This window comes from Pseudonaja textilis, chromosome 2, assembly GCF_049901715.1.
Source record: "Pseudonaja textilis isolate UNSWEBS1 chromosome 2, rPseTex1.2, whole genome shotgun sequence".
In the NCBI taxonomy this organism is placed as follows: Eukaryota; Metazoa; Chordata; class Lepidosauria; order Squamata; family Elapidae; genus Pseudonaja; species Pseudonaja textilis.
The window spans coordinates 150,012,576-150,037,583 of NC_141991.1; the positions used below are offsets into that span (position 1 = coordinate 150,012,576).

Sequence of the window (25,008 nt, forward strand, 5' to 3'; positions counted from 1 at the left end):
TACTCTTCTGAGCAGCTTTTAATTTCCATGATTGCACCATCCATGTTGCTAGCCCGGAGACCAGTCCTTCCTCTGTCCCCCTTCACTGCAAGAGTGAAGAGGAAGGACTTTAGGCACCTTAGAATAAATTATTGGATATAGAGATGGGGACAGAAAGACAAATTCTCCTTCTGTTCCATGCTGGCCTACACTAAATACAATCTAATACATCATTCCTGTTTCCATCAAAAGTTCAGTGGAAATGCACAAAACTGCACTGGCAACAGAAAACGGCTCAAGAAAATTGCCCCAGAGTATTTAGCAGCTTCTATCTTGAATGACTGCAAGTCAGCCAAGCCCCTTCATGTGTGTGCCGTATTCCGAACTGCCTCTTCCCATTTTTCAGATTGGAAATTGTCTTCTGTTTTCCAGGGAAACTATTACTGTAATGCTGGGTCATCTTGGACTGGCTTCAGCCTACCTTAGCAATAGGTTTCCTACCAGCTGGAAACTTTGTGAGGAAATACCCTCTGCAAACTTTAAGTGGTTGGTAACCTGCCACACCAACCAGGTTCTGTGTGTGAACAGTGAGTAAAGTGTGTAAGGACACAAGTTGTAATTTCGAGGTCAGAAAAAAACAAATATCGGAAACAGAGTGTAAAAGATGTCTAGGTTTATTCCCCAAAATGGCAGTGTCTGTTAAATCTCTTTCCCGTACATCCCCCCTACATCTCATTCAGAAAAATGGCATCTTCCATATCCCATAACAGGTTATGCCAAACTCTTCCCCCACATCTACCACTCCCAATTTCCAGAGGACTTCCAGGTGAGAGCAGAGCAGGGGCTTCTCCCTTTCCCCAGAGGTTCAGATGCCAATCCCATGGTTTCACCTTCTAGCCATCAGAGCCAGTGGGTAACCACAAGAAGCTCCTAGCCAGCTGGCAAGTACCCAAGGGCCGCCTGAGCCTGGCCCTGTTCATTCCTTAAGGAAGAAATGCATCTTATCATTGATATTCTTGCGCTCAGGGTTGAGGCGCTTAAGAATCTGTGCCAGTACATTGACTGTCTGTTCACTGCTTAGTCCAGTCTTCTTGGTCTGGAATTTCTTTAGGAGATCCTTAGTGGTCATGGGCTTGCGAGTCAGATATCGGCGCACAGCATCTTCCGTCAGCTGTACATCACTGCAAAAAGGAAGCAGGTTAATGGACCAATCCAGGCACGAGCTGTAATTCTAACTTTGAGAAGAAATTCACAGAGGATCATTTCCGTGTATCACTTACATTGGGAAGTCAACACCTTACTGTGTGAAGAGCTATACAGGGCAATTTGTGCATAGTTCCAAGTCAAGCAAATTTGAGTTGCAGATATCAGGAAGGCACCAGGTTAGAAAACTTATTCTAGACACTTATTAAACACTTTATGTGGCTTTATGATAAATTTTGCACAAAGAAACCAAAACAATTACCATTTAAATATTATTGGTGTTTCATATACCTGCATATCAGTAATCTAACTAGTTTTTTGATGGCAGGGGGTAAAGTACCAACAAGGCACAGTGTGAAACACTGGAAAACCAATGCACATCTTTGTATAGAATGACAGTATTTAAAAAGGTGAGAAATTGCACTGGCTTAACACAAATTATAAACATCTTTCAGATAATGGTTATTTTATAAAAATCTGAACTTAACCCTTTAGAAATATAAGTAAAATATATTCGAAAAGAATAATTTCACCTACACCACTTTCTCTGGGGGGAAAACCTATCAAATATACCGTATGTTTTTACAATACTGTTTTTCACCAAGCTGAATACAATCAGGTTTGGTTAGCACTTGGATGGGAGAATGGAAGCCAGAGCTCTAGGGAAGACTGAGAAATTGGAAAAATATCCTGATAGGAGGCAGTAGCCAATCATTCAATACTGTTGACAATATTTTTTTTCATTTTTTTTCCCTTTAAAACTGTTACTTGATTTTTTAAAAAAGAATGTTTATTTCTGAATGTGACATGCATATCTTGTCCTCTCATGTTTTTAGTACTGTATTTAAAATATGAATATTTTTACTACTGATACTATTTTTTTAAAGAAACATTAATAAGTGATTTATGGCCAGATGCCATACGTTTTGATATAAAGCAGTTAGTTCAGTATCACAGAAGTGGGCAAAGCTGAGGTTTTTGATTTATTCCATGCAATGAATGTTGGAGAATTTGTTTTATAGAGGTTTTTGGGAATGTTTACACAACAGTTCTTATAGTTCCTGCTTCAATATGGCAAGTGAATTCATACTGTTAACTTTCAGCGATAATGTACAAACACATCCCTAGAAGTTACAGTGAAAAAAATCCCAAGGAAATAGACCAATCATGGTGCTGGGAAGTAGAGGGGGGTTGAACAGAATTTGTGATTTGTCTATGTCAGGCAACCAAGCTAGGATTCAAACAAAATGATTTCTCTATGCTTTTCTTAGATTTGATCCTCGTATGAATTCTAAAACAATGTATTTCAAATCACCAAATGATAACATAAGTAATATTTAAATACTTACTATAAATGCCTAACTTACATTTAATGAAATTAGGTGCTCAAAGCCCTTTTTAACAGTTCATACACATTGATTGGATGTATGGTATATTTTTTTGGTTTTCTTTTGTTGTCATTATTCCAATCCAATCCACCACACAGTAGCCTCACTTCCTATTTTTGCTTCCTAGTAGCTACTCATAAACTTACCCACTGCTGGGCGTTGATTTGCCTGACTGTGGCTGTGGAGTAGATTTCCCAGATGTGGTGGCAGCCTGGGCTCCAGCATCCATTTTCAACCTCTTAGCTGCTGGGAGTTCACCGGACCCTGCCTGTCGCTTGCCTGTCCAAGGCAAACAAAGTCAGATAAATTTCAAAGCTACAATTCAGAAGCACCTTCTGGTCCATTCTCTCCTGGCAAACAATTCCAAGGAACCTGGCCCATGTAAGAACAAGTGGGAGAGAGCTGCTGTAGAAGGAACAAACCACCTGGATTCTTCTGCTTGCTTTAATTCAGTCTCAAGACATAACTGCTCAGTGCCAGAGCTCTTGAAAACTCATTCCCGTAGAAGAAACTTCCCAGCCAGACACAAATTTGTTTTCCTATTCCAGTTTCTGAACCATTGCAGTTTAGTTCAATTATCTATCTATGCTTTGAAAACCATTCTGAAGGAATACTTTGGACCTCCCACAAGTGAAGCACCTTGTGATAGTCAATAAAGTAAAAAACCTTCCAGGGAAATAAAAAATGGCTGGCAATGTTGTCAGTGTTATGTTAATTTTAATATCTTTAATAAGATATTATTAAAGGCAATTAAACTATTTTCAGTCTTACATCAATCCGTGAACAAAGTCCAGGCTATTTTCGTGAGCAGCACAAAGGTGCCATATTCACAAGAATTCCAAAGCACAACTTCCAAACCATTTTCAGAGAATGCATAATTCCAGTCACTAGTAGTACAGCGGCTAGATGAAATACAAAGAATGACAAACTAAAAGCCATAGAAATAGAGGCAGATAGCTGAGCAGGCTTAAAGACTTAACTGCTGAAGTGCTTGGTGAAGTAGACAGTCTGCACATTTTCAAACTGTCTCTAGGCAAATATTAAATATAAAATATAAATATTTATATATTTATATAAATATAAATAAATATTAAATATACTTGCTTTGAAAAGGAATCCTGCACCATGGCTTCCCCAAAATATGCTGAGTTCAGAGGGTATACAAACCAGCAAAGAGGCAGATAAGGTGAACTTCCTACACACGGCCATACCTTGCTCCAGCTTGTTGGCTGCAGCCCGCAGCATGGATGAGGTGCTGCCGGCATCCACCAAGGGCGTCCCTGGACGGCTGTTTCCTTGTGAGCTGCTGGCTGAGCCCTTGCGCTCCTTTTTGGGAGGAGTCTTCTTTTTCTGTGAAGAGGTCAGGAACATGGGTTCAGTTATACTTCATTGTTCTACTCCAACGTTCCTGAGCCTGAGCCTCATACTCTGCTAAAAAGCCTCCTGAGCAGACAGGACGTCCGCAAGGACTACTCTGTGAGGAGCAAAGTGAAGTCGATGCTGGAAGAAGCACTTCACCTCAGACAAGTAAGGAAGCAGTAGCAGAATAATCAACCTTGTGCTGTGGAATCCAGAGGGTCAATGTATGTTTGTCAAATAGCTACTATGAGGACACATTTTAGAGCCAAGAACATTAGCCAGGCAAAACATTTTCTAGAGGGGTTGCTTCTATCCATTAATTTGCAAGGCTATCAAGCAAACCAGTCAAACGAGTGGAAGTATAGAGCTGGGAAAATAATTTGTTGAGTTACCAACTATTCAGTGAAGATAATAGGGTATGTGCCTAGTTCACAATATGCAAATATAGTTGCCCATCCAGCTGAGCTGCAGTGGTAGAAACAGAAAAGGGACCTTCACTCTGGCCTTGGTCCTTGACAAAGTTCTATTCTAACTAAGTATTTTGGGGTTCACATACCAAGTAAGAGAAGTAGAGAAGAGATGGGATGGGTTTCTGGAGATGCCAGGAACAGTAGCTAGCCTTCCTGCAGGAGGCAAGTTCAATGCTACCATAGGTACCCCCCTTCTCTGGGCAAAAGAAGCTGCCTCTGGAATTACCGTCATGAAGAGAGCTGAAGACGCTTCGCTGTCAATGTCACTATCCTCTGATGTCTCCGACTCATCACTGCTGTCTGCAAAGCACAGTCAAGAAATCAGCGGGAGCTTTCTCTCCTATCTTCAAGGCCACCAGCCTCATTGACGTGATGAGCTGCTCCTGGCTCATCAAGCCTGTCTCAAGAAACTTTCCTAGCTGCTGCAAAACTGCTGTGCTCCAAAATAGCTGGCAAGGCCAGAGAAACCATACGGTTGCTCCAACTCCCAAAGCAAATGTTGCTGGAGGTTTATTTTTCAGTGGCCCTGTGCAGTAGAAGAGCTGAAATTCCACAGCAAGAAGAACAGAATTTGGCAGCCGATATAAAATCAGGCAATTTTTAAAAACCGATCGCTACAATTTGCTCTACTAGGCAAGCCAGCCTCTTTTTCTTGTCAAAGCACAAGGCTTCTGGAAATGTGAACTGCATGCTTCATACAGTGTACTTGATTTCTATCAAGTCACACCACAAACAGTTGTATTTTCACTTTCCCAAGCCTAATTATAAATAACTTCCCTTTCCTGAGCTCCTATCCCATCCAGCTTCAGGCTTCATCACCTTTCTTTTTCTTTTTGTCCTGTGGAGTAGGGATTTTCTTCTCCTCCTCCTCCTCTTCTTTCTCCTCTGCAGGTTTCTCCTCTTCACTCTCTTCACTGCTCTCACTTGCTTCATCTATACCTGAAAAACAACATGGCTTGGATCATGGAGGAATCATTGGCTTCCTTTGCCCCGGATGAGGAATGCACGTCTCCATTCATCAGTATGTGTGGCCCCTTTTGGCAATAGAGTAGCTCTCAACCACGCATCTGGCCAACATTCACTCTAAACACAAGCCTTTACAGGTCACTAATCTAGCCAATCAAATGGGGATGCAGCTACTTCCCTGAGATTTTCTACGGAAACATAATTTAATGTATAAAAGTAGAGATATAAGGATATTTAAATAAAGGATCCTGGGAAGCTTTTATTCAATCCTCAAGGACTTTTCCAGGAAAAAAAAAGTGAATCATCAGCTAACCCTATGTGAATAACAGGCACATATGCTAACTACACAGTAACTGCAAAGGGTCAGTTATAACAAGTCAGATATAACAATGCACCCACAGAATGGTTATCAAGACAAAATGCCTTGAAAATAGTGATCATGTCATTAATTTTGCTCATTTGTATAACTGCTGCTGATCTGCTTTAGCCACATACCTTTCGGGATGTCTTCTTTGGTGACTTTGGGCTTGCCAACCGCTTCCTCTGCTGAGCTGCTGTAAAATGACAGAAGAAAACCCAACTCTGAGCAAAGCAATATACTCTATAAATAGGGCAGTGGGAAACACCATGTACTCCCAGAAAAAAACCACGAATTAGCAGCAATACTCAATAAGGTATCCTCCAGATGGATGAGACTCCCAACACAGCAAAATTTACATTGTGTAAGCTGCCTAGAGTCGCCATTGGCGAATAGGCGGCAATATTAATTAATTAATTAATTAAATAAATCAATAAAATTAAAAAACAGCAGATGCTGGAGGAGCAGCAACTTAGCCACGTGAAGAGTAACCATGCAATTGGGCAGAAATTGTTTGTCCCTCTTAGGGGCATATACCTTGATCCATCAGACATGTAGTCCACTTCCTGGCCCTCAAAATCTCCATCATCACTATCTTCAAAGGCTTCATCATCTGATCCTTTCTTCTTTTTCTTTTTTTTTGTGAGTGGTGCTTTTTTCTTGGTTTTGGCAGGCTTTTCTCCTATGGAGGGATGCCCATATGATCTATTTATTTTCTTATGAAAAACATCTCCAAGCCAAACTCTATAAACCATTTTGCCCAAGGGGAAAACAGCAGCAAACTGCAAGTTATTGTAGAGAGATGATCAATAATGGGTTTAAAAATGAACTGCACGAGACAGAAGACAAGTCTATCTTTATGCAAACCAGGACCATCACCTGAATCTCAACAGCAATCAACTCCGGGCCACTTCGCAATATATTTTGGCTGTATTGCCTATGAATTCTGAGAAATGATCCACTCATCTGGAGAGCACTCAACTGTGATAGGAACTACTCTTTTCAATCCCAACCTCCCCACCCCCACCCCACATGCCGTACCATCAGTGTCATTGGACTCGCTGTCATCTGAACTCATCTCCAGTTCATCTTCCAGGTCATGGATTTTTAAATCGCTGCCTTTCTTTTTGCCTTTCTTCTCTTTCTCCTCCTCTTCTTCCTCACCCTGGTCCTTCAGCCGCCGTTGCTGCATGATGGTGAAGTGGTTTAGGACTTTGTTTCTCCTGCAGATGAAGAGGGTCAACCAGATGGCCTGTTAAAACCTACTCGGAGGTAAGAACTACTTGCAAAAGCTCTTGCAAAAAACTTGTTTGAAGCCTTAAGATTCCAGGGCAGCTTGGGTGCGAGGGAATTGGTTCTGTTTTGGCTTTTTAAGAACGAAGAAACTTGCAGAAGATGAAAAATGAAACTGGCATCCTCAAACACCTTGATTTTACTCCACACCATCGAAGAAATCTCTAGTAGCATTATTGTTTTTAAAATTTATTAATCAAATGTATACACTTCCTATCTCACTATTTATGTGACTCTGATTGGTTTACAAATATAAGCCATAAAATCTATACAAAAATATCCTACATATTCTTGATGTCTAATACTGATTTATTTACAAGTAGCCTTTCTCTAAATCTTGCTCTCCAGATATTCTGAAAATGCAACTCCCAGTATTTCAGGGCAGTAGGGTCAGGGGTGTGATTCAATTTTTTTAACAACCGGTTCTGTGGGTGTGGCGTAGGTGGTGGGCGTGGCTTGGTAGTCATGTGATTGGGTGGACATGGCTTGGTGGTCATGTTGGCTGGGTGTGGCCAATTCAACATCATTCACATCGAGGCACGCATCTCCTCACCTGGCCTCTCATTACTGTGGGGATGCTGCAACAGTCGTAAGTGTGAAAAATGGTCATAAGTCACTTTTTTCAGTGCCATTATAACTTTGAATGGTCACTCCACCCAAGCAAAGTACCAGCAAAGGAGAGGAAAAAAACTCCAGAGATGTTCCTGAGACAGGAAGTCTAGTCCTGCCAAGAATGTAATAAGGGTTAACGGAGAGGCAGTTTCTGTAAGCAACACCAGAATGTTTCCTTCCTGCCTTCCTTACAGGATTAGGCCAGTAATTTCTTCTAACAACCGGTTCTCCGAACTGCTTAGAATGTTAACAACCAGTTCTAGCAAATAGGTGTGAACTGTAGAATCCCACCCCTGAGTAGGGGTGATTGTCGGCTTTAAAGGTTAGACTTCAAAAAACTGCATTGCAAAGAACTGGTGTTGCATTATAGCTAAAAGCAAAAGCTCTGATTTAAATTTACCTGCCATAATCATAGTACTTAACTTTAAATAAGATTTCTCACTACACCAATTCCGTACTAGAACGGGGAGGCCTATTTTACAGGTGGGAATCAGGTTGAGGAAGGCTGTGCTAGCCTTTCTGGGATTAGTTCCTGATGGAGCATGGGCAGGAATATCACCTTCCAACTCTCACCTTTCCCATTCTTCCTCAGCTTCCTCTGCAGTCAAGATGCGATGCTTGGCTATAGGTGTAAAATTGTACCAATTGTTGACTGGGAAGGCTTCAAAAGCACCATCTGGACACTGAGTAAAGATGTAATAGGATGTGTTTTCAGTCACACCACCCTTTTTCACTCCTTTGAACCTAAGTGAAAAAAAATCCACACACGGTAACTTCAGGATTTAAAACAGTATGAGAAGACCAGGAAGAAGGAAGACAATCATTTTGTACAGACAACTTCATGCATTCTTCCATCCTCCCTGAGTAATCCTTTTCGTTCCCTACTCATAATCTGGAGTGGTCCTAACCATTTTCCCAGCAAGGAGGAGTGGGGAAAAATTAGCCCACATTCTAAAGCCAAGGTCAAGACTAGTAATATCAACCACTCACTTGCGTCCAGCCTTGCCATTGACTTTCAAGATCCAAGGCTGATCCTCAAGTTTGAATTCCTTCAGGACAATGCCATATTTCTTGCGCCTTGCTTCCTCACGCAGCTTGCGGTTGAATTCACTGCCAGCTCCAGATTCCGGCATCTCTTCTTCCTGGTAGATCTTCTTATTGCTGAGATCTCGCTCCATCTTTGCCTGAGGAAGATCAGGAAGTAAAGGGACCAGGAAAGTACCATTTCCTCAAAGGAAATGGAAGGATAAAATTGTTCCTCAGGATATCAATACCATTATTCAATGATGTATGGATTTCAAAAAAACTTTAGTTCCCTGAAATATGTATGTATTTTAAAGAAGTATATTATATCTTATGTCAATTCAGCTGCAATCAGTTAATTCTGAAAATGAAGAATAGTATTCTGCTGAAGGAATATGTATGTGCAACAGGAATCTCCATAGCTATGAAGGCCAAGGACCTGTGCCAATGAGATGTTTGTTAACAAATCTAACATGTTTTCTCCTGATGCCCCGTTTTAAAACTTATATGGGTTCCAAATGCAATTTTTCACACACACCCCACCCACCCCCATCACAATCTGTAATCTTGATTACAGCAAAGATTCCTAAATGCACACATTGAATAACTGCATAGTGCAACAGCACTAGATTTTTTTAAGTGTAGCCTTTCATAGGCCTCTGTCATTCTTCCATAGGAGACTTGCCAAACTCAGAAAGTAATATATGTAAATTAAACTTTTTTGTTTTGGTGGCTGCTTAGATTAGTCCATGCCATTTTCTTGGCAAGATTTTCAGATTTTCCTGTGCTTTCTTCCTAGGGTTAAAAGGAAGTGACTGGCTCAAGATCACCCAGTTTGCTTTGTGCCCTGGGCAGGATCAGAACCCTCACTCTTCCGTTTTCTAGCAAAAGGCCCTAAACTGGTGCTTCCCATAATATTTTTTCTTCCATTACCCAAAACTCTGTATCAGAAAGTTCTTTTTAACTCTTTATTAGAAAGTCCTTATTTAAATGTCTCTGTTATTGACTGCATGTCATTACCCAAAGAAAAAACACTTTTATCTAATTTGGGGTAATTTGCCCAGGTTTGGGAAGCATTGCCTTAATTACTACACCAAACTGCCTCTTGAAGTCAAATAATAGGTTGTCAGGCAATCAATTATTTGCAAGAATTAAATATATAAAGCCCTCACATTGTCATTTAAAATCATTAAAATGATCACAAGAAGTTTAGTTTAATTTACTTTACTTTATTGTCATTGCACCTTGTACAATGAAATCAAACACCATCTTCAGTGCACATCATGACCATGAAAATAAACACAAACACACATCCTTCACACTCCACATATTGAACCGAAAACCCCAGACACCGCACCAACACTGCACTATACAGTAGAATTCAACAGAGCTGCTGCCCTGGGATAGAAGCTGATTTTCAGCCTATTTGTCCTTGTTTTTATTATTCTGTACCATCTGCCAGATGGTAATAATTCAAAAAAATGGTGCCCAGGATCTCTGAGAATGTTTTGAGTAGGTAGCCGGAGCTATAAAGCTATAGAGCTAAAGAGCTATAAAGCTCTTCCAAAGAGGGGAGAAGGCAACCAGTGATCTTCTGGGCAATGACATTAACCCTCTGGAGTGCTGTCCTATCTGCCACTGTGCCATTGGCAAATCATACAGAGGTGCAGTAAGTTAAAATGCTCTCTATGGTTTTCTCTAAGGGAGAACCACTAGTGAAAGAGTGTCTTCTCTAGTACAGTGTGTGACCTTTTCAACCAGCAAAGTTTCTGAGGCTGTAAGCCATATACCGTAGAAGCATGCATGAGGTACTTCAGGCAAAGACTGGTAATCAGGTATGTAATCATGACCTTAATGCTGGATCTGTAGCACCAAAGATGAAGTTTCGTATTGTAAAAACTTTATGCACTGAATACAGGATCCTACCTGGTGCCAGGTGGCAAAGTTGACCTTGTCGGCAGCATTGAAGGCCATAATATTATATTTCTTGGAGGTGCTTCTTTGGTAAGAGAAGAGGAAAACGAATGTTAGATTAAGATTGGTGGCATCCAAATGCAACTTCTTCATTCAGTCACATGAACTCACATGGTGACTTTGGGCCAATAATGATCTCTTAGCCCAGCCCACCTAACAAAATTGTTAAGGGGACAGAACTGTAGAAGGAAATGCTACATAATTACTCTGACCTCTTGCAAGAAAGAAACTAAAACAACCCTAATAAATCTTTCAGTTTAGATACAGAGCACAGAATTGGTAAGTTTCCTCCAACAGGATGTAGAGGTGAATAATGGGCTAAGATTTAAATCAATAAACAGTAAGATTAGTTTTGATGGTTATATATTATCTGTGATAATCTATGGGAGACCTCTCATTGTTGCATTTATGTCTTGGTTATGGACTTCCCAAAGACATCCAGCTTATTGTAAGGGGCAAATATGGACTAGTTAATCTTTGGTCTTACCCAAAACAACACTTCTTAGCAGCCCAATTGCTACATATAAAGGCCACTGGATTTGGCCTTTGCAAGGTGTTCACCACATGTAAGACACTTATCTACGTTCTACTTTCCTAAAAAAGCTGCTTTGGGCAGAGGTTTGTCTGGTGGTCTTCGTACTGAGCAGATCATGGTTGATCTCCCAGAAGCTAAGCAGAGCTGATCCTTGAGAGTATTATAGACCTCATGGCTGGGGGTGGGCGGAAGTCAATTTAGAAGAAGCCAGCAGCAAACTTTGTCTAACACTGCCAAGTATACTGCATGACCTCAGTTGCTTCTGCATCAGCTGTGGCCTTGGTCCCCCTGCAGAAGCTAGCTGACTGGCCTTTCCTGTGTTATTTGCAGTAGAGACAAACTAATCCCATTTTCACTTTACAGAATCCACTGGCCAGCCACAGGTGCAGCTGAACTGGTGGCTGGGACAGAGTGTGTCTGATTTGTATCTGATGTACACCAGAAGGGGAAGATATGTGAAGTAAATAACTTTCCTACCAGCCATCGTTCCAGATTACGCTTAAGACTTAGCACTTGTACTTGAGTCTGGAGAGGCTTGAGGATGCCAAACAAATGTGTCACAGAACATACTGAGGGAGACCCTTGTCCAGTCATAATGATGAGCAGACTGCTGAGGATCTATCATTCCTGCATGTCATGTATTGGAGCTAGAGACTTTTTAGTGTAGGTATTCCTCGAAACATTTGAGCCCAACATTTCTGTTGCTAAGTGACACAGATGTTAAGTGAATTTTGCCCCATTTTACGACCTTTCTTGACATAGTTGTAAGTGAATCACTGTAGTGGTTAAGTGAATTTGGATTCCCCATTGACTTTGCTTGTCAGAAAGTCACAAAAGGTAGTCACATGACCCTGGGATACTGCAACCATCATGAGTCAGTTGGCAAGCAATTGGAGTTTGATCATGTGACAATGTGGTTGCTGCAACAATTGTATGAAAAACGGTCATAAATCGTTTTTTTTCAGGACCATTGTAACTTCAAAAGGTCACTAAATGAACTGCTGTAAGTTGAGAACTACCTGTACTGTGTTGCAAGACAAAGTATAAAAGACCATCAAAGGCTCCGAGTACCAATTGTGTCACAAAATAATGTTGCAGGCTGTCTAAAAAGCTGTAAGAGAAAGCCTTTTGGAAACAACAATTGGGTTTGACAAAGTTGTGTTTCTGTGACCGTAGCATAGAGGTCACAGGTGCTAGGTAAAATGCCAGTCAGAGGAAACCTCTTAGTACACCTGTATGCCCCTCCCTGGCATATATGAGTTCAAGAGCCATCCCTTTATCATAAGCTGTTATGTGATGCAGGCCTTCCAGTTCATTTAACTGCTCCACATTGCAGAATCCTTTTCTATCCTAACATTTCATCACCCCAGCCCCTCATCATTTCAAAAACAGAGGTACAAGTAGTGCTGTTCATTCAAGGTTGCAGATTTACTTAATTAATTTATACATTTATACCTGAAATGGCAAAAGTAGCAAGCAACTCTTCTATTACTTGCACTTGTTTAATATTAATATAATATCTGACTGGATTATTACAAAATGTTAAAATTATAAGAAAAAGTTAAAAGAATGGAAATGAAATGAAATGCTGAGAGAGAAAAAAAGTGTACTGACTTGGGAACCCGGACGACATATTCAGTTACTCCCTGGTTGCTGGTTCCCTAGGAAAGAGAAAGAAGCTACATATATACAAAGTGGCTGGCCAAGTTACCTCAATGCATGTCAGTAGGATTGTTACATGGGTATTAAAGGCACAGAGTTGCATTGTGAAAATAAAATATGTGGTTATTTAACCAATATATTCTGTCCTATAGAAAGTAAACAGCAGCATGGAAGGTCACGATTCAAAAATAATATAAAATGTCCAAGGTTTAAGACAGAGTATATTCCCATCCCAACAAGTCCATCCACTTATCAATGAGTAAGATTGATCTGATAGTAGGCTTTTGACAATCTCAGAAATGCATGGAAAGGGAGAGTTGTATTGAGGAAGGTCTGTGCCCCATTCCATAGACAACAGATTTGGATTCATCACAAAATAATTGTATCCCTTTATTATTTTTACAAATAACTTGAAGTGGTGAACATATCCAAAAAATCTTCCTTCTATTTTCCCCACATCGACAAAAGTAAGAAAATAAAGATGGCATTAAGTCCAGAAATCAAAACCACAAATAACAGGAATCATATAGACAACTACATGAACCTCTGTGGTGCAGTGGTTAGAGTGCAGTACCGCAAGCTATTTCTGCAGCCAGCTGCCTACAATTTGGCAGTTCAAATCCCACCAGGCTCAAGATTGACTCAGCCTTCCATCCTTCTGAGGTGGGTAAAATGAGGACCCAGATTGTTGGGGGCAATAGGCTGACTCTGTAAAACCGCTTAGAGAGGGCTATAAAGCACTATAAAGCAGTATATAAGTGCTACTTCTTACTTTGTTACCTGCCAGGAAGTGCTGGGATTCATTTTTTTTTTTTTACTATCGGTTCTGTGGGCATGGCTCAGTGGGCATGGCAGGGGAAGGATATTGTGAAAGGTGAGGTGATATCTGCTGATTCTCCAAACTACTCAAAATTTTTGCTACCGGTTCTCCAGAACTGGTCAGAACCTTCTGAATACCATCTCTGCTGCCAGGGCACATCAGATAGGTGAGCTTCAGTTCAGTTGTTCCAATACCCTCCAGATGGTTTGAGCAATGATCCCCATACTTTTTCAATAAAATGGCCAAGGGCTGAGGATCATGAGCACTGCAGTAAAACATCTGGTTGGGAAGGCTAAACCAGATGAAGTTCTGAGTGGAATTTTGGACAGTGGCATTCTAATTATGAATGGCCTCTGTGACCTCACAGTATTGAGGATTCCAACCCCCTCCCCTCAAAAGTAACATAAGAAGGAATCAAGATAACCCTAGCCTCAAATGTTGCTTAGCCATATCTGACTCTTGAAAATATAAACTCACCAAAGAAGTCATTTCTGCTGATGTTTGAACTGATATGCAACTACGTCTCTTTTTCAACCGCAGATTCTACAGAAGAAAGAGGCAGAGTCAGGTTTTATAAAAGCCTGGGAAAACACATCAGAGAAAGTCTAAAATGGCAAGTGAGCAAAGAAAAGCAAAGGGGCGCTTTAGCTGGGATTGCCTCGGAGAGCCCCTTTAAATAGAGGCTGAATGCGTTCCCGCAGAAAAAAGCTCTGAAAAGGGAGCAAAGCGGCACAGAGCTTCTGGTTTTTATTTTTTTATTCCCCCACCCCCACTCTAAGATTACATATCGCAGACGGCCGGTGATCGTGTGCAGGAAGCTTCTTTGCACTGAAAGGTAACATTTCTATTTTCTTTTTAAGGAGCATTTTCGTAAGACGCAAATAACGTAAAATAAGTTATACGAACCAAACCCAGCTCGGGGACACCCCTTCCTCTCCTTTCTGGCTAAAATGCTTGCCCCAGAGAGGAGCTGGGAACCAGGATACCAAAACCTAACCGGCAACTAGAGAAAGGAAATATCCGAGCCCGGACGCCTAAAGCCCCAGCTAAGCCGGCTCGATTCCGGAGCGGCTAGGGACAGAAAGCGGGCACTGGAAGGATGTTGGGGTCCATCCCGGAGGGGAAAAGATATCCAAGATTCAGAATGTCTTGATCGATCGGCAAGGCGATGGCTGCCGAAGACGGGATCGGTCGGGTTCTCCACCCCCTGTCCCCGAGCTTCCCTTCCCTTCTCCACCGATCCCTCGTTCTTACCCACCTAAACAGTGACAGCCAGATCCTCAAACTCGCATGCGCAAACCCTGGCGGCCGCTAAGAAGGAAGTAGACGTTGTGGTTGCTAATAAACTTCCGGCATCGCAACGCGGTTCCGGGACGAGAATCCCCGTGAGAAGGCCGGCTGAGCGTTGTTTTCGTTTTGATATTGGTCTACGGAGACCCAGTATTAAAGCGACTGTCAACGTAGCTGGTTAAGGGTTAGGGGTCTATCTACCGAGCCCTGACACGCCAGGGAGCAAACAGGCCTTATAGCGGGCAGAGTGAACGCAAGGACTAGAAAACGGGTCTCTCTCATCCTTTGCAAAAGAAACGTGCCAGGTGCGCGCGTCGATCCCTTTAAGGGCGGTGAGAAAGGCCAAGACCCACCACCACCACTTGCGGAAACATAAGGGGGCTGGACTGGTTTCCCCAGGTTGAAGCCTAAGCCTGTTGCATGTAGTGACTGGACCGGACGCTGGAGTCGGCTGCGCTTGCCCAGCCTGGTTTAGGGTTAGGATTAGTCCTAGATTAGACTGCGTTGTTCTGTGTTTGAGCCAGAAAGGCGGAAAATGTATCCCCTTGGATTTCCTGGATGCTCCAGTCATATCCAGCTTTCTGGATACTTGACCAGAACAGTGGAGAAAATGGCTCTGGCCCAGTTGGGAGAGTTTGGGTTTGTAAAGCGCCTCCTAAAAACTGGCTGCTCAGGAAAGGTCAGGTCAGATCTGATCCGACTAAAGAAAAAAGTGAGAAATGGCAGAGCCTTCTCTCTGGAAGGGGCTTTGATTGGGAATCCCTATACGGTACTTTCTGGGCAACGGTCAGAGGTAATGCCCAAAAGGTGCCTTGGCAGTCTTTAACCCAAATCACTATGATTACCAAGATGTTTGATGGGAGAATGTAAACATAAGGGTTGGGGTCAAATAAATGCCAGGTGAGCTTTCTAAGGAAACTTTCATGTCAGATTGATATTAAACAACCTTCCCGGGAGTGCAACCTGGGTTTAAGGGGCTTCAACTCAGTGTTGATTCCTGGGACAATCTTCAATTTCCTGGGACAATTTCCTGGGACAATCTTCACAGTTTGCAATGGTTTGCCCTTGCCTTCTTCCTAAAGCTGGGAAGTTGCCCAGCTTAGCTTTATGCCCAAAGGCATAACTCATGGTCTCCTTTTTTAGTCCAGCAGTAAGAGGAAGGGTCTCTTAAGCAAATAGATAAACATCACTGGGGGTGAAATTCAACCCTTGCTTCTAACACAGTGGTTAACGTGGTCTTTTCTTGTAATATGTACGCCTAATCAAGATTTTATACAACAGTTTGTAGATCAGCAACACAGCTGTGTAAGCATTAGAAAACAGAGAAGCTGCAGTTTTGCCCATCCCATGTAAATGTGTCTTTTGATTTGTTCATGCTTCCACTCTGCTCTTGTTCTGTGGAGGTTTGCAGCCTGAACCTGAAGTTGCCTTTCCAATTTGAAAGGAAAATCTCTTTGGTTTCCATCTATTGTCAGAGTATGAGTGGAAACGCTTGTTCCTCAGCGGAAGTCGTGGGGTGGGTCTTATGAGCTCTTTAAGCTAGCGTGCAGTAGCCTCGTTTGGCAAGCAGGGTGGGGAGATGGGAAAGAAGAGAATAACTTTACTGTATTTAAAATATGGCATTGTAATTTCATGCTTTGCAATAGGAATTCATGATATATAGGTCAAGAATAGCTCCCTTTCAAAGGAGCATGGGGGTAAACAGACGTTTTTAGATCAGCTGAGTCTCATCCCCCATTCGGTGCCAGTAGATAATTGAACTCAGGACTTACATTTTAATTACTACACAATGCAGGTTTGTAGGTATATCTCCTAAATCAGCTACAGACATATACAAAACAGTTCATGTATAAGAACTGGTGGAAGCAGAAAATAGACAAAGTAATAAAAAAAATGAAGCTAACATGCTCTGTGACTTCAAACAGACATGTATACATATAACATCTCAGACTTAACTGCTCAAGAAAAAAAAGTGGCTAGTGGGTGAGGCACTACCTGGAGACAGCAGAAGAGAAAAAGTCACAAAGTAACAAAAACCTGCAAATAGAAATTGAAGGACTGTCTACTTGATATCCTGTTTCTTGAGAGTTGGGCCAAGAAGAAAGGTACTACTTTGTGGGCACAGCTTAGTTGCAACAGTTTACCATCCTTCCGGCTTTGCTTGCTCCAAGTTTGGTTAGTCATGACATCAGATGTCTGTGACATCAGAAAGAGATCCCAGGGGAGTCACTTTTCAGCTAAGCTGAAATGGTCAAAATAGTTTTGTACATCAACTTGCAGTCTGCTGGACTGGTGCCTTGTGACCCTGGGATGAGTCTTCAGAATGGGGATTTGCCAGGGCAGTCTTCCAAAATCCACTAAACCCTTGAAGCATGAACTAAAAGGTACCCAGTTTCTTCCTTTCTGCATATGTTGTAATATTTAGAATAGTATATCGGCAAGCTTCTAGTCATCAGGCTTCCTTTGATTCACTTTCCTGGCTTTGAGTAGGGAGGGCCATTAGATTGAAACCTTTCCCAACACCCAATACACAGGGGATTTCTGTAAGCTTCAGCAGAATAATTATGCAAGTTCTAATTCATTCAGTAGGGCTTGATAAATCTCGGGGAATCATGCAGTACATGGGTGAAGCTGGTCTGTGTCCCATTTGGCTCTTCTGTATGCCACTTGATGCTGCTGCCTCTCCAGCATTGGTTCTTTAGCAAACTTCAGATTTACATGCGGAAGTAACTTCCTGTGTGTCGCTTCTGATTCAAAATAAATGGCATGGTGGAGTGTGACCCAGTATATTTAGGGAGACGGCTGGATCTGAATTTCCAAATCCAGATGTGTTAGAGAAGGACTCAGATCATTCCCAGCCATTATTATAAAGGCTGTTTTGGAACAGTTCTGTTCCATCTGCTTAATGACGGGTGAACAAAGAAGAAAACAAAGCCTGCAAACTAACAGCAACCAATTCTCTCTTTCCTTGGAGCTTTTAAATAACTTTATGGTCAACCTGTAACTAAGCAAAATGACACCAGTGTGTGCATATATATTTAGACTCTTCAGAATTCTTCGTTGTATCAGAAGTTTTCTGAAATTCAGGACAGAGGGAGAAAAGCAACAGAGTCCTAAAATTAGACCAGATGTTCCCACCCTTGAGATTCAGAGTTGAAATTTAAGTCCTGATATGAGACCGGTAGACTGAACATACTTGTCAGTGGTTAGTAATATTTCACTTAGCATTCAGGTAAAGGAAAACTGATACATCTTCCCCAGGACTATTTGTGGTCCACATGGCTTGCACTCCCAGTATCAGCAGCTACACCCCAAACCTTGAAGAATTGCTGTTATGGGAATATAAATTACTGGATGAGAGTGACTGATGAATTACCTCACTTTAAGGTAGCTTCATATGCAAAAAACCCACATTCCACTGGATTGCTCACTCTGGCTAGCTGTATGCTACATTTAATTGTATTGAAAATCTATAAGACCCTCTGTCCTTGGTAAGCTGCTAGGGGTCCCACTTTGCAAAGTGCAAAGAAACTGCCAGAGGAACACATCCTTCCACATGACTGTTTTTTCTTTTGCTGCAGAAAAGTTGAAAGACTCTATCATCATCTTTATGATAGGAGGTCCTGGCTCTGGTAAAGACGTGCAGAGTATCCGGCTAGCTAGCAAATACGACTTCTCCCATGTGGCTATTGGAGAGCTGCTGTGGGAAGAAGCCAGCAGAAATACTAGCAAAAGCAAAGCCATTAGGGACATCCTGATGAAAGGGGCTTTGGTGCCCTCGGTAAGACCCTATATACAGCATATCTATTCTGAATAGAATCCATTTTTATTAAGAACATTTTAAAAACCTGGACTAGATGTAAACTCTGCTTGCTTCCTACTGAAATGAGTACAAATTATCATATTATGGAGCCTCGGTGGTGCAGTGGTTAGAATGCAGTAAGTACTGCAGGCTACTTCCATTGCAATTTGGCAGATCGAATCTCACCAGGCTCAAGGTTGACTCAGCCTTCCATCCTTCTGAGGTGGGTAAAATGAGGACTCAGATTGTTGGGGGCAATATGCTGACTCTGTAAAGCACTTAGAAAGGGCTGTAAAGCACTATGAAGCTTTATATAAGTCTAAGTGCTATTGCTATTATTAAATTAAGGACTATTTATTTTAATGAGACTGATAAAGTGTGGATTCGGTCCACTCTATAGGTTGCATTTTAAAGCTCAGTATTTTCAGAGGAAGAAAATGGTTTCTGGAATAATTCACAGCATGATTATAATTACATACGCAATATATCTGAGCTAATATTCAGTTCACCTTTCATTCTCATCCCGAAGACGGAGGTGTGTTTTGATGTCTTCAGTGAACCTACCCATATCCATGTGTACTAATTTCACTGTCGGTTAACATGCTTATTGCCATTGAGAGTCTGGAGATTCTCAGTCAACCAGGTCATGATTGTCCAAAAGGTGCTTTTTTCAAAAGGCAACTGGACTTTTGTTTTTCCTTGAAGTTATTTCTCATCCAAGAAGCTTCTTCATTCAGTTCTATTATTGCCATTATTTACTTCTATTTGGATGTTAACTGAGATTATTTAGAATCATTTACCATAATGCTTGAAATGTCAGATTTTGAGTTAAATAAAACCTTTGAAATTCAGCATATTCTTTGGCAGAATTTGGGTTAGTAAAGGATGGCTGATTATAATTTTCTTTTGGTTTTGTTTTTTTTGAGATCAGTCCAGCAATATTTGTCAATAATAAATTTCTTCGCAGCCACCTATCTTTTCTTAGTTAAGATAGCAGGTGGATCTCCCTCAGAAGTTTTATTATTAAATGGAAGCAACTAGAATTCCAACCTTAACTAAAGACCGTGACTGGGACAATGGTGTCACACAGTGGCAAATGGGTTATAACAGAGGGTTTTTAAAGGCTTCTTTTTAGCTGTGGAAAGCCAAACTGGTGACCTATGTGCGGTTTGTCTTGCAGAATAGCAAGGAATTGTGCTCTGTGATTGGGTAGCTTTCTATCAGATTTAAGAGGTCAAACTCTGGAGGAATACTACAAAAAAGGAGACGTGAGCCCAGCACCGCTCATTCTTGCTATAATAATCACCAAACTACAAGATGCAACCCATTATACAATCATGATAACGTATTTGAGATCTCATTGAACTTCAGGCAAAAATCAACACAGGTTTTAAGAGATAGACAGTTCCATCCCATGCAGCTATTCAGAAAGACAATAGGCAAATGAAATCAAAATCAGAAATGTAGAATCAGAAATACTGAGTATAAAGAAACGAGGAGTATAAAGCCATTGTGGAACAATACTGGAAATAGTTTGCATACCCAGCTTGTGGGTTTCCTGGAAAGATTTGGCTGCTTACAATGGGAGTATTGCTGAAAGTAATATTGGGGTGTCATGCATGTAGGCACTCCGTTAAGATGATAAGGGTCTGCAATTCTTTATAGCCACTTTCTGATTCTGATTTTCTAGGACTATGCTAGGAGGAAATTGATACAAACATTGCATTTTTAGGCAATAATAGCCTTTAGAGGCAATGACAGAAATTTCTCAGCTTTTCTTTTTAATCCTCCCTTATTGCTGAGTCTCAAAGTTAAAGAAAGCTGAACTGTGCTTACCATTTTGAATAAAGGGGCTGAACTCTTCCTGACTTGCTGCCATAAAATTTGGGATATCAAAATGGTTAAACAGCCATCCCTATCTTGAAAGGAAGACAGAGCAGCATGACTTGCAAAATTAGAGGTCTTAAGAGATTCATTGCACTTTTCTCTCTAGGGCTACGTCTTGGAACTGCTGACAGACAAGATGTTAAAAGCTGAAAATGTCAAAGGATTCTTTATTGAAGGCTTTCCCCGAGAAATCAATCAAGCCAGGCTGTTTGAGGAAGTTGTAAGTTGTGTGTGTGTGGGGAGGGGAGAGGGAGGGAGAGAGAGAGAGAATGGCTTAGTTTACAATAGATGCAGGTAACCTGTGTAGCCTTTCCAGTGTTCAGATTTAAGTTTGCATCATTCCTAGCTGTTGTGTCATGTTTGTAGATTGAAAAACTGCCATTACCTTGCCTATAATCTCCATAGGATGTTGTCAATTGGAACAGGAGTCACTGAATGAGAATATGGAAAAAAATACTGGCAATATATTGGTTGGCTCAATATTGGACTGTTGTTTTAACCTGTAGGAAAGAACTTGAAATGGTAGTTTAGACCAAAATAAATCTGTTAGATATTAATGAAAAGCTAAGGGTAAACCAAGGATGTTAAGATATGCTGATCCTGCTGATGTGTTAGAGTAAGAATTGTAGTTCTGTTCCATTCAATTAATTCTTGCATTCCTCTCTCTTACTATCTTATTTTCGTACTGCCGTTTCTAGGTTAGAAATTGATTTTTAAACAAATCTTCTGAAAACTTTACCTGTAGTAATATTTTGGTTTATGTACAAACACCTGCCTATTTAATGTAATTCTTCAGTTAATGAATAACAGGTTAAGCCAAGTATGAGGTAAAGTTTATCCCTAATTTGAGGTTGGTTTTCTTCATACTGCCCAGATCTGCATTTTCAAACACGACATTCCCATTATTTTAGATTTCTCATTACCAGCAGCCTTTTGCCAAGAGCAGCTTTAAGAGTTGTGGACTTCAACTCCCAGAATTCCTCCTCCAGTCCTGTTAGATCAAGAATTCTGGGAGTTGAAGTCCACAAGTCTTAAACTTGCCAAGTTTGAAGACCCTTGGCCAAAAGTTTTGAGTAGCTTTTCCTCAAATCAGGCAAACTGGCTTGCTTTTCAATATCCTTTTGCCACACATAGCAACTTCCTCCTGAAATATAGTAAGTATGCTCTGATAGTTTAAGCATTGACTTCTGACCATAATCTTCTCCATTCCTATCAAGCAAAGAGTTTCAGGCCAAGCATTGAACTGACCATCTTATGCCATTCCCATTGCAGGTGGGACGTTTGCCCAACATTGTTATAGTGTTTGACTGTTCTACAGAGACTATGATCCAGAGGCTGATGATCAGAAGCCAGCTGGGCCAAAGAGTGAATAACAATGAGAAAACTATCCGGCAGCAGCTTGAGACTCACTATACGCTGTGTGATCCTGTCCTCACCTACTACCTGCAGAGAAGCATACTCCGGAATGTAGGTCTCTATCCGTTGCCCTTTCCCCCGATCCTGGGCAAAGAGGGCCTAGCTGATGGGGATGGGGGAACTATGCTCAGTTTGATTCTGTTTTGGACTAAAGCAACACTTTTCAACAAAGGTGCTCGCTCTCTCCATTAAGCTTCACCTATGAAGCAGGTGATACAAATGATTTGTGCTAGTCATAAGGTGTGGGGGGAGGACTGTGACATAGTTGAAATAAAAAAAGCAGAAAGTATACTAAGAAATTGTTTTAACGTGTTGCTATCACATAAGATATCCCAGTTACACTTATACTCACATTAAGGTACACACATTTGTATTTGGTTTGGGTAAAGCTCACAAAACATTCCCTCCCACACACATACATACACATCAGAAATTAGAACATTACTTAGGGGAAACTTAAATTTTCTGCATTAGGGGTATTGTATTAGAAGCAATGCCTAATTTACTCTTCCTAATACTCTGTGTATACAGAACATTAAGAAATTTGTGGTAGTATTGCAGATATTTTAACTTGTATTTTGGCTCCACCTATTCATGTTGCTTTTGATCCAATAAAGGAAAAGCGCTATATAGAATTCTTAAAAGTATGAAAAGAGTATTTATTTTTTTCCCTTAGAATAGCTAAAATAATCTATCCAGTTTCATAACGTTACTCTGTCTTGAGAGCATAGCATTTCACATAAACATGTCCCAATATCAGTTAATTTCATTATTTCTTAAACAAAAGTTATCACAGCACACCCTAAAAGGCTATTTTAGCATAAAATGAAATATAGAAGAATTGATATTGCAGGCTGACTAGCTTTTACAATTTTCATATTATATTCTTATTCCTCTCAAAGTCACCCAACAGAATTGACAGAAAATAGTTTCACAATAAATAAAGTGCATAACACATTTCTTCACTGAAATCACATTTTGCATAGTCAATTAACTGTCATAAGATGAAAAAAGACCACTCATTTAGTTTTTTTTTTTTTAAGTTTGGCTATAACATCTCAGGAAAATCTCAGTGTTCAGAGGAACATATCTGTCAGTTATCTCATAATTGTGAAGACTTATTGCCATACTTCCCAGCAGCATCTGAATTAAGCAGTATTTTATTTAAGAACATTTTATTGTATTTAGGCTTGTTTAGACATCCCCATAACTCTATGAGCTAAGGCAACCCTGTTCCTAAACCCAGGTGTTATTCAAAGAGCTTAAAGAGGCTGGAGCGTTCTAGAAGAGGTATCTAAGAATCCCATCACTGTTTTTCTATTTGCAGATCCTTGGGGAGGAACCCCCAGAAGTAGTCTTTGCCAAGTGCTGCAGTGTTATTGATGATGTGATAAAAGCAGCTACCTCTCTGGTATAGCTATTTAGTTCTACAGAAAAATAAAAAAAATAAAAAGCTCTGGTCTATTAGCATGCCTTCCTCAGAACTCTCTTTTTTTAAAACAATCCATCTTGGTTCACAACTGCATCAACCTCACCTAATAATCTGAAGCGTAATGAGTGATCCTGTCCATGAAATCTAGATTAAAAACTACATCCTGCAATCCCCAAGAAAAGCCGTGATTGCAAATGGTTGTCTGTGAGCAAAATTTACTGCTGGCCAAAATGCAAGAGTGAAAGATCTTTTTCAAACTGAAAAATCATAAAGGGGGAATTACTGTAGCAACATATATGCAAGCTGTGGTCTACAATCTTAGTTCATTCCTTAACTGGGATGCTCTTTCTGGAATTCCTGAGTCAAGGATACATTCCCATTATTTAATTTATCTCTAGAATTAAGAGTTTGTATTTTCAAAAAGTGTCATATCTTCAAGTCATGTCTGTGGTAGCAAAATTCCAGGCTAAGACATTCTGGCGATTACTAAGTAGCCATAAGGATTTTCAGCTGGTGATGATGCATATCAACAACATGAAGAGATATAATTGGCCACTTTTCCAGCACAACACTTTTGAACTGTAATATATACTTTTCACAGGTCTGTAGTCACAAACTAGTATCAGCAGCAGGTGCAGCAACATTTGAAAAACTATTGCATATTTACCCATCATTTCCGTGAAGTTGTGACTACAGGTAGTCCTTGATTAATAACTGTTAAGATGGTTCAAAGTTATGACAGTCTCAAAAGTGATTTATGACATGTCCTCAAAGTTACGACTGCCATGTCACCCCAAGTTACCTGTTTGCTAATCAGGCACTTAGCAGCTGGCTTACATTTACCTGTTGCAACATCCTGCGGTGGTGTGATTGCAATTTGTGACCTTCCCAGCCAGTTTCTGATAGGTTTCCAGCAAACAACCTCAACCGGGGAAGTTGGATTTGCTTAAAGACAGCAGCAAAAATAAAGCAGCAGTAAAATGAAGTCTGATCACATGTCTCACTTAATGACTGCATCTCTTAGTGACTGAACTTCTGGACCCAATTGTGGTCATAAGCCGGGGACTACCTATATTGCCTATGTCAGCCAATACGTGAATGCCTTGCATTAAGTGACACTTCTTTCCCTTTCAACTCAAAATAAAAGGCGTCTTGCAGGCCTCAGTCTTCAGTTGTATACAGTCCTTGGTCTGTTTTTAAAATCCCTCTGTAATACCAAATTAAACAAAGTAACTTATCCCAGCCCATCATGATGGGGTGGAGATGGGAGGCAGGGAAGGAGATCAAATGCTGAAGAAAACTATTCTCGAGTGGAATGAGCGCCCTCATGTATATTTCCAAGTACCTTCTCCGATCCTGAAAAGCATTTTAGACCAATTATCCAAATGGATTTAATGATGAATAATCTACTAGGGAGTTCCAACCATTGATGCAAGAATCTGGAAAATCCACTCTTTTATAATGTACCCCTCCCATATGCTGATGCTGAAGAATGATGCGGTTTTAAAACTTTACATACATGGAATTTCAAGATCAACA

At 40.8% G+C, this 25,008-nt stretch overlaps 2 protein-coding genes across 5 annotated transcripts; one reads left to right on the plus strand and one right to left on the minus strand.

Moving 5' to 3' along the window:
• Positions 1-637: 637 nt before the first annotated feature.
• On the minus strand, positions 638-14,967 carry GTF2F1 (general transcription factor IIF subunit 1). 2 transcript variants are annotated; one of them, XM_026711423.2, is made up of 14 exons: positions 14,901-14,967; positions 14,120-14,185; positions 12,775-12,821; positions 10,578-10,650; positions 8,619-8,812; positions 8,202-8,372; positions 6,765-6,946; positions 6,261-6,405; positions 5,861-5,919; positions 5,219-5,338; positions 4,626-4,699; positions 3,782-3,920; positions 2,717-2,849; positions 638-1,160 (listed from the first exon to the last, which is right to left on the minus strand). In XM_026711423.2, exons 2-14 carry the CDS (start codon positions 14,129-14,131, stop codon positions 956-958), a joined length of 1,554 nt encoding a protein of 517 aa, XP_026567208.1. In that variant the 5' UTR covers positions 14,132-14,185; positions 14,901-14,967; the 3' UTR covers positions 638-955. The 2 variants fall into 2 exon arrangements, with proteins under 2 accessions (XP_026567208.1, XP_026567207.1); XM_026711422.2 differs by having other exon boundaries at positions 14,549-14,930.
• Positions 14,968-14,982: 15 nt separating this feature from the next.
• LOC113443303 (adenylate kinase isoenzyme 1) lies at positions 14,983-23,504 on the plus strand. 3 transcript variants are annotated; one of them, XM_087925903.1, is made up of 5 exons: positions 14,983-15,264; positions 18,514-18,713; positions 20,728-20,841; positions 21,894-22,088; positions 23,365-23,504. In XM_087925903.1, the coding sequence occupies exons 2-5, from the start codon at positions 18,543-18,545 to the stop codon at positions 23,452-23,454; spliced, it is 570 nt and encodes a 189-aa protein (XP_087782029.1). In that variant the 5' UTR covers positions 14,983-15,264; positions 18,514-18,542; the 3' UTR covers positions 23,455-23,504. The 3 variants fall into 3 exon arrangements, with proteins under 3 accessions (XP_087782029.1, XP_087782030.1, XP_026567211.1); XM_087925904.1 differs by having other exon boundaries at positions 14,983-15,237; XM_026711426.2 differs by lacking the exon at positions 14,983-15,264 and adding an exon at positions 16,474-17,316.
• The last annotated feature ends 1,504 nt before the right edge of the window (positions 23,505-25,008 follow it).

Bases quoted from the DNA above. Each gene is read 5' to 3' on its own strand.
- GTF2F1 (XM_026711423.2), bottom strand. The intron at 8,373-8,618 runs GTGAGTGGTTGA...TTTTTCACTTAG, and splicing joins AATGGCAAGGCTGGACGCAA to GTTCAAAGGAGTGAAAAAGG. The intron at 6,406-6,764 runs GTACGGCATGTG...ATCCCTCCATAG, and splicing joins CGAGTCCAATGACACTGATG to GAGAAAAGCCTGCCAAAACC.
- LOC113443303 (XM_026711426.2), top strand. From the start codon at position 17,256: ATGGGGATTTGCCAGGGCAGTCTTCCAAAATCCACTAAACCCTTGAAG. The intron at 18,714-20,727 runs GTAAGACCCTAT...TTTTCTCTCTAG, and splicing joins AAGGGGCTTTGGTGCCCTCG to GGCTACGTCTTGGAACTGCT. The intron at 22,089-23,364 runs GTAGGTCTCTAT...TTCTATTTGCAG, and splicing joins AGAGAAGCATACTCCGGAAT to ATCCTTGGGGAGGAACCCCC.